Source organism: Colletes latitarsis, chromosome 11 (assembly GCF_051014445.1).
Source record: "Colletes latitarsis isolate SP2378_abdomen chromosome 11, iyColLati1, whole genome shotgun sequence".
NCBI lineage: Eukaryota > Metazoa > Arthropoda > Insecta > Hymenoptera > Colletidae > Colletes > Colletes latitarsis.
The window spans coordinates 24,759,977-24,769,380 of NC_135144.1; the positions used below are offsets into that span (position 1 = coordinate 24,759,977).

The 9,404-nt window shown below is 40.7% G+C and overlaps 1 protein-coding gene across 2 annotated transcripts; it reads left to right on the plus strand.

The window, feature by feature from the left end:
• Positions 1–279: 279 nt before the first annotated feature.
• Positions 280–5,652, plus strand: LOC143348625 (uncharacterized). Of its 2 annotated transcripts, XM_076779118.1 has the most exons (6): positions 280–395; positions 525–862; positions 1,220–1,277; positions 1,376–2,506; positions 3,368–3,711; positions 4,288–5,652. In XM_076779118.1, exons 4-6 carry the CDS (start codon positions 1,677–1,679, stop codon positions 4,848–4,850), a joined length of 1,737 nt encoding a protein of 578 aa, XP_076635233.1. In that variant the 5' UTR covers positions 280–395; positions 525–862; positions 1,220–1,277; positions 1,376–1,676; the 3' UTR covers positions 4,851–5,652. The 2 variants fall into 2 exon arrangements, with proteins under 2 accessions (XP_076635233.1, XP_076635232.1); XM_076779117.1 differs by having other exon boundaries at positions 1,220–2,506.
• The last annotated feature ends 3,752 nt before the right edge of the window (positions 5,653–9,404 follow it).

Sequence of the window (9,404 nt, forward strand, 5' to 3'; positions counted from 1 at the left end):
CGGGGGGCTAGGTTTATATACTACGGAGTTCTATAAGGTAAGTGGCCTAGGCCTCTCTCGATTTCTAAGAAAATTTTTTCTTTAAAACAACAAGGAGAGATGAAAATCAGAATTTAATGCAATGTTAGGTGAAAGCATAAAACTTGTGTGTCAGCATTTGTAATATTATAATTATTTGCTACGATATTTCGTATCATAATTATTCGTGTTTGTTAAATTAACGATCTCTAAATAGCACCTATAGGTGTCGTTTCCGTAGTTAATGTGACTTATACTGTTTACGCAGCAAAATGAATGCTGCATATGCAAAGAATGCTTACATTTGTAACAACCAACTCCTATATCTCGTAATCAATCGACTATAAAACTAAGAGGGATAAAATGTAGCGATGTATGTACGTATATACGATCTTTTGTAAAACTGAAAAGTCGATTTGAATCTACTGCTGTGGACACGACGAAAGTAAAAAAAGAAAAACTGTTTTTAAAGAATTAATTTACATGTAAACTTTTTTTCGTTGCAGTAGACCAAAATGTTACTCGGATTAAATCGTTCCACTGTCTCTCTAGTTACGCTACTGAATACAACTACGTTAAGAAATAAAATGGACAACTCGTTGAAACAAATGGGTTAATGGTGACATTTAAAAACTGCTTAATTTGTTTCCATTGGTGAAACCAGCTCATTTAATTTTCAGTCGTGTATCGAACTTTCACAAACGGGTGTATACTATATATGTACTTATGTACACACAATTACTGTTTTCACTTAGCACGCGTAACATATCGATATCGTTGAAATTAGTGCGAATATGGTGCTCCTACAAGACATTGAAAATATAAAGAAATTGCTTCGATAAAGGTACTACGCCATTCTTATGACAAAATATAATATGGAAAGAATTATGCTTGCAATTATTATTACAAAAAAGCTTATCTACAAATCTTTATAGTTTAGTTTCTTATTTTGCTTTGTGTTACGATGTTTTGGAGAATTAAAGATCGAGTGAAAGAATAAAGTAAAATTAGAGAAATTATAATTTTCGAATAAAATAAATTAAAATTTATACGTTAAACAGGTGTGTAATTTAGGTTATGAAAGTATAAATTTTAGTACTAATTTGTTAAAGGGTAGAATAAATAATGAATCATTTAGATCTGATCGATTTAATTGCACAAAACATTTAAACCAAGGAGAAACGTCGAATTCAATTTCTAGGGTATCGGATCTACAATGAATTCCTTGGATGCGCCGCAGGAGGGTTATAAGAAGTCGGGTAAGGAGTAAGAGTGGGGAAGTTACGAACAAGTTAAGGAGGGGGGAAGCGTAGAGATCAGCAGCGACGCTTCGTAAGCAGATTCATTTGATTTTCAGTCACGTATTCTTGATTCGTTGGTTCGTTTATGCGTCGGTTCTACGTTCGGACTCACGCATAGACATTCATAATTCGTACTTACTGGCATCCCGATCGCATGACTGATAACTGACACGGCACTAAGGGAGGAATGAACAAGCAGGTGTATTAAAAAAAAAAAAAAAAGAAAACGAAAAAGAAAAACGCAAGCAATGACTTCTGTAAAGTAGATCACGGTGTGAGACTCTACTCCTGTTAAAAGGCGTCGAGCCAATTACCAGAGAATCAGACTCAATTAAAAGGCGAGCAACAATCATCGCAATGACTGCTGCTTACACGAACGATCCCATAACCCAGGAACAGAACGTAGAGAAGAAGACGAGCGTATTAGCCAATAAAACGTTGCACAACGCGAAAGAACAAACGACACGCGAAGATAATACCGAAATTACTTGTGCAGAAATGATGAAGCTTGCAACAGGTGGCCAGAATCAAGAGGAAATATCCGTTAATCGGGAGGAACCTACGCTTTGTATATCGGTCGATGCGACCGCGTTCGCTGAACAAAAAGATACAGATACTCTGGAATGCAAGGAACATTCCGAGAACAGTGAGTTTTCGGAGAGAAACGAAAATATCGTGACCGCGATCGACGACAATCAAGATGTAATTGTCGAGCCAACTGAAATTAAAAACGGTGAAGTGTCGATGAATGGTGAATCAAGTGCAGCAAAGTCGAGTTCCGATTCGATCGTAACAACAATACTGGACGAGCTTCCCACTGAAAGTGATACCCGAAATGCAATGTCGGAAACACGTGGAACTGATCTGTCCTTGAATGATAATTTCAAGATACAAGAATTACAAAATTCCATCAAGAGTATGTTCACAGAAATGGCGAACTTTACGATTAATTACGAGGTTCGCAACGGATCGTCGAAAGAGGCAGATTTTCAAAATGACGCGGAGGAAACTTACGATCCAGAAAGCGAGCTGAATTTCCATGAGGCCGTGCGTGCTGGCGACGCTAAGAGCGTCGCAGCGCTTCTTACAAAAGACACTGTACAAAACCTGGACGAACCGGATTGGAATGTTTCAGGTGATCCACCCCTGCTAGTGGCCGCTACTAATCATTGTTTGCCCATCCTAAGGTAAGAAATTTTAACAGTAAATCTATATATTTACGCCATTCTTATGGCGATATTATACGAGAAATATTCTGATATTTATAAAGTCACTTAGCGACGCATTTTAGAAGTACTGAAATACTTCTAAATATACTTGAAATTTTAATGTTTTGGAACTTAAAAATTGTCCATATTATTTATTTAAAAAATTATATTTCCTTCAAAATACATCCGCGAGTTATTTTACTCAGATATCTATTTTGTACATTTAAATTATTATCAGTGTAAATATTTTACGAACTTTAATTTTAACGTTTTAAAAGTAATACGAACGATAAAGTTAGAAATCATTTTCCATTTAATAAAAATCGTAGTATTTTGTGATATAAATCCAACGATTCTAATTTTATCGATTTTACCGAATTCTAATTTTGACCACTCAATTTCGGTGGGGAGTTTGCTGACGTCGAAAAAATATCCGAACATCGGAATCGTCGCGTGTAAAGCGTTCACGATCAGCAAAGTCGAAAAGAAGCCGTTGCATATTTGTGAAAAGCACATTTGCTCGCATGCTTTGCCTGTACCTTTCTTGGATATTGTAACCAGATGTTCAAAGGCACACTGTTCTTGAAAGAATTTCAACATCTGTGTTACAAGAAACGTAACGTTTTGTAATATTAATTTCATGAAGAATAGTACGAAACCTCGACTCTGAAATAATAACTCATAATGCAATTTATTTATTTATTTACTTTTTAAGTAATAAATGGATCAAAGTATCGTATAACTTGATTCGTATTCTCAAACAAAAATTCTATCGATAATAATGTTACAATTCGATGGGAAAACAAAATCAATGTAATAATTAAAATTCTTCGTTTGTAGTTTATTACTTGCGAACGGATGCGATCCAGCTGTGCGTTCCCCTCGCGGCGAAACGGCGCTTCACAGAGTAATTTTAAATGGAGGACCAGGAAATGTATTACAATTTGTTGGGGAACTTCTGAAATATGGTTGTCCACCGAGCGTCAAAGAAGCTGGCGGTGGATTAACGGCGTTACACGTATTAACTCGGCAATTAGCACATGCACAAGGATCGAAGAACCTTCATCATAACTTCGATGCGGCCTTGAAGACGCTTGATTTATTAGCGAGCGCTGGCCCTGTCAATGCGAAAGATCACCAAGGCCGTAGCGCACTCCACATTTTAGCCTCTTCCACCATCTTTGGTACAATTTCATTCGTACGCGTTAAAGAAACAAGAATAAGCTGATAAAGTATTATTTTACTAAAAATTTAATGCTTGATATTATACGAGATGTGCAATTTTCATTTTGGTGTTCCCTACGACATGATAAGAAAAAAAAAACTACGTTCTACATGAAAAATCCAAGATAACCTCTATTTCATTATCGAAAGAAATTGTTCTCGAAATTTTTATTATTGCTATCTGTTGTACTTTTTTTTTTTCATCAGATGGTCATAAGGGACTGAAAAATCGTATGTCGCGTTACCGGATATATCGTCCTTCCACGAGAAGAAGGCACAGCGTGTTTAGATCCCCGCTCTTGCTGCAGCCCGCTGATTGGCTGTCACCGATCTTCGTCGCTGTTCTCGACCAATACCTGTGAGTCCAGCGGATTGCAACAGGAGTGGGGATGTAAACACACTGTGCCTTCTTCTCGTGGAAGAATGGTACCTTGTATATCCGAGCAATGAAAGTAATACTTGAGATTCGATTATCCTGAATTGTTTTTTCCATTTTGTGTAAGTTGTTCGTTTAAAGTAACACTGTTTTCTTGCAGATAATAACCACAGAACTGAAATCGAATCTTTGATCGGGACTTTGTTGGCTGCTGGCGCGGATCCGGCATTGAAGAACGATCGAGGAGAAACTCCATTGCACGAGTGTCTCGAGTGTGGTGCTTTAAACACAGCGTTTTTATTGGTGTCGCACACGCCTACTGGTATAATGTCGCGCTACGGCGAAACTCCATTGCACATTGCCTCTAGAAAGAATTACGCTGACATGGTAGCGAAATTGTTGGAACAAGGGGAAGATCCTAGTGTACAGGATGCCGGTGGTAACACACCGTTGCATTTAGCTTCCGCGAGAGGTTTTCATCAAATTGTTTCTTTGTTAGTTACGTCCCCTCTCGCGCAGCTAGAAAAACTCAATACCGAAGGGTTGACAGCCCTCCAAGTAGCTGCGGAAAGCGGCTTTGTCAATGCGGTAAGATTGTTGCTAAAAGCGGGTGCAGATCCAAGTCAAACGGTACACTATTGTTCGACGACTCTTCATCGTCATCCCGATATTTCTGTTTTAATAGATCACGAATTGAGTAGACGCCGTCAACTGGCTGCTTGATTATTTCTATATTACTTTTCGTCACTAAATCGCCATTTTAATCAAATTGATCCAAGTTTTTTTTTCGTTAGTGACCGAAGCAAATGTTATTCGTAATAAAAAATTGATTTTCGACGCTCGGTCGACTTTATTAACAAATTAATTATTCCGTTGACTTGCTACAGTGTTTAATTATGCTATTTAAAGCAATAAATTAGAAATATGTATTACGATTTTAAGCATTCATTATTAATGTTGAAATTTATGATCTTCCATAAGTGAAATACTTTCTGTTGAATCTCAATGTCAAGGCGTTTAATAATTTTAGATAGTCCTTTGATACTATAATTAAGGAAACATTAGTTTGATGTTTGTTAATTTTTCTACGCGGTTTATGTAATTGTTAAGTTTAGATACTAAAATATCTTTTATATTAAAATTATATAATCTCTTTGAATATTTATGAATCATTGAGTCTAATATTTCTATTTACATAGAAAATTATGTAACCTTATTAAAGTAATGTTCGAAAATCTCAATGATTTTGAACTGTTCCAAAACTCTGAAGTACAATTTAACTTCACCGAGTATACATGAGTTCTTATTACAAAATTATGATGCCATTTGTATGGGCTGTATAGACTCCTCTTTGTTGACAAGTTATAAATATTAGTATATGCTTTTTGCTCAATACTGTTTAGTATTCATTTATTTTAAACTTAATAGAACTAATTAAAGCGACAATAATGCCATGATTTCTGGCTGTGGATAAAAATGTACTTTAAAGACTGTGTGATACTGATATGTACATCTTAAATAAAGGAATAACATCAACTTGCACATTATTATACTAAACGTACTAAATTACATTACTATGAGAGATAAATACATCAATGCAAGTAATGCAATGATAGCACTTTTTTGGTTACTGAGCGTTTTTGGTGAGCCCTTCTCCCTCGACTCCCACGAGACGGTCCGAAATTACTTCGGGCAGTTTCGGAAAATCGAAAAAGAGATCTGACATAGGGTGAGTAGTGCGCCCCCCTGGTGCTAAAGCACCCAAGTTTGTCCAGAGATGCCAGATTCAGCATCCGGTGCCCTACTCACACATACCAGATCACGCGTACGTGAGCTCGTAGAGTTTCGGAAAGTCGACAAAGGCAAATCGACACATGCCCTCTTTCTCGATTATTCCGAAGCTGCCCGAAGCAATTTCGGACCGCCTCGTGGGACTCGAGAGAGAAAGGGTCACATTTGCCTTCTCGCTCTTGAACAACCGACATCCGACCTCACGTCAACGGCATACGATTCGGAATCTCGACTGCCCAGGTATTTTTACTTGCCTTTCCTAGAGTTTATTACTGAACTCTGCAAATTATTCCTGGTTTCTATTTGCCTCTGATGACCTCTGATGACCAGTGCTGACAAAAGTACAGAACTCCCGACAACTTTTTACACCATACAGCGACTGTTACTGACTGCTCCTGATTACTGCTTGCCTCTACTGGACTCTGCTGACCATCGCTTATATTTCTGACAACCTATAACGATTACTACTGACTTCTGCTACCCTCTGTTGGTCTTTGCTGATCTCTGTCAGCGTGTGCTTGTCTCTGCTGAACTTTCCTGGCCTCTGCCGAACGCTACTGACCACTGCAGGTATTTCTGATAATGTATAACGATTAATACTTACTACTGCATGCCCCTACAAGTCTCTGCTTGCCTTTGCAGGTTTTTGCTTGCCTGTGCATGCATTTGCTGGTCTCTGCTGAACACTGCTGACCACCCCTGATGCTTCTGACATCGTATAACAATTACTACATGCTACTGTTCGCACCGCTTATATTTCTGGCAACGTACAACGATTACGACTGGCTACTGTTAGTCTCTCCCAGCCTCTGCTGACCGCTGCTGACCACTCCTGGCATTTCTGACAACGTATAACGATTACTACTGACGTCTGCCAGCCTCCGCTGGCCTCTGCTGACCGCTGCTGACCACCGCTTATATTTCTGGCAACGTACAACGATTACGACTGGCTACTGTCAGCCTCTCCCAGCCTCTGCTGACCTCTGCTGACCACCCCTGATGCTTCTGGCAACGTGTAACGATTACAACTTGCTACTGCTTGCCCCTGCTAGTCTCTGCATGCCTCTGCATCCCTCTGCTGACCTCTGCTGGCCCCTGCTGACCACGCTGACCTTTGTTAACAACTTCTAACATGATGTACATGTATTAAAACTTTGTATAATGTAAATCTATGACAATAAATGATATAATTTCAAAGAATTCTATGTGTTCTCATCACTTTTACCTTTCTTTTTCTCTCCCCATTATTCCCTTAGTTATAAGGAACCGTTTCTTTACTTAAAACTGGAATTCCAAAGTGCCCGGAGCGTTTTCTGAAATGCCGGTGACCTTGACCCACTTTCGAAACTGGGTCAAGGCCAAATCCTGATTCCCAAAGCGCCCGGAATTTTTCTAAGATTCGATGGCCTTGACCCACTTTCGAAATTGGGTCAAGGCCGTCCGGATTTCCAAGTCGGCCGGAAGATTTCTGAAATTTCGAATGGCCTTGACCCACTTTCGAAATTGGGTCAAGGCCATCCGGATTTCCAAGTCGACCGGAAGATTTCTAAAATATCGAATGGCCTTGACCCACTTTCGAAATTGGGTCAAGGCCATCCGGATTTCCAAGTCGGCCGGAAAATTTCTAAAATTTCGAATGGCCTTGACCCACTTTCGAAATTGGGTCAAGGCCATCCGAATTTCCAAAGTGCCCGGAATTTTTCTAAGATTCGAATGGCCTTGACCCACTTTCGAAATTGGGTCAAGGCCATCCGGATTTCCAAAGTTCCCGGAACATTTCTAAGATGCTGGTGAACTTGCGAAGAAGGTGGTACGCATCTTATAGGTAAGAGAATAATTTGGAAAGGAAAAGGACGGTAAAAAATGATGAGAACACATTGAATTCTTTGAAATTATATCATTTATTGCCATAGATTTACATTATACAAAACTTTAATACATATAAACATATTATATTATATTACATCATGTTACAAATTATCAGCAACGGTCAGCAGTGGTCAGCGATGGTCAGCTGACGTTGGGAGATGTTGGCAGAGGCCAGCTTAGGTCGGGAGATGCTGGCAGAGGTCAGCAGAGGCTGGCAGTAGCCAGTAGTAATCGTTGTACGTTGCCAGAAATATAAGCGGTGGTCAGCAGTGGTCAGCAGCGGTCAGCAGAAGCCAACGGAGGCAAGCAGAGGCATGCAGAGGCAAGTAGAGTCCAGCAGGGGCAAGCAGTAACAAGTAGTAATCGTTATACGTTGTCGGAAGCATTAGGGGTGGTCAGCTGTGGTCAGCAGAGGCTAGCAGTGGCATGCAGAGGCAAGCAGAGTCCAGCAGGGGCAAGCAGTAGCAAGTTGTAATCGTTATACGTTGTCAGAAGTATCAGGAGTGGTCAGCAGCGGTCAGCAGAAGCCAGCTTAGGTCAGGGGATGCTGGCAGAGGTTAACAGAGGAAGGCAGGAGTCGTAGTAATCGTTGTATGTTGCCAGAAATATAAGCGGTGGTCAGCAGAGGCCAGCAGTGGCAAGCAGAGATCATCAGGGGCGAACAGTAGCATGTAGTAATTGTTATACGATGTCAGAAGCATCAGAGGTGGTCAGCAGCGATCAGCAGAGATGAGCAGAGGCATGTAGTGGCAAGCAGAGATCACCAGGGGCGAACAGTAGCATGTAGTAATTGTTATACGATGTCAGAAGCATCAGTGGTGGTCAGCAGTGTTCAGCAGAGGCCAACGAAGGCATGCACAGGCAAGCAAAAACCTGCAAAGGCAAGCAGAGACTTGTAGGGGCATGCAGTAGTAAGTATTAATCGTTATACATTAACAGAAATACCTGCAGTGGTCAGTAGCGTTCGGCAGAGGCCAGGAAAGTTCAGCAGAGACAAGCACACGCTGACAGAGATCAGCAAAGATCAACAGAGGTTAGCAGAAGTCAGTAGTAATCGTCATACGTTGTCAGAAATATATACGGTGGTCAGCAAAGGCCAGCAGAGGCTGGGAGAAGCTAACAGTATCCAGTCGTAATCGTTATACGTTGTCAGAAATTCCAGGAGTGGTCAGCAGCGGTCAGCAGAGGCCAGTGGAAACCTGTTGACGGGAGGTCGGATATTAGTTGTTCAAGAGCGAGAAGGGAAGTGTGAGCCTTTCTCTCTCGACTCGTCATTTTGCCTTTGTCGGGTTTCCGAAACTCCACGAGCTCACGTACGCGTGATCTGACATAGTGTGAGAGAGCACCTTCGGTGTCTTTCTGGCATCTCTGAGTTGCGTGAAATACTTCGTATCGTCCACGCTAGATGGCGCTTATTTACCGACCTCAGGCCCCCTGGTGCTAAATCGCCCAAGCTTGTCGAGAAATCCATCTAGCGTGGACGATACGAACTATTCCACGACAAACTTGGGCGTTTTAGCACCAGGGGGCCTGAGGTCGGTAAATAAGCGCCATCTAGCGTGGACGATAACGAACTATTTCACGACAAACTTGGGCGTTTTAGCACCAGGGGGTTTG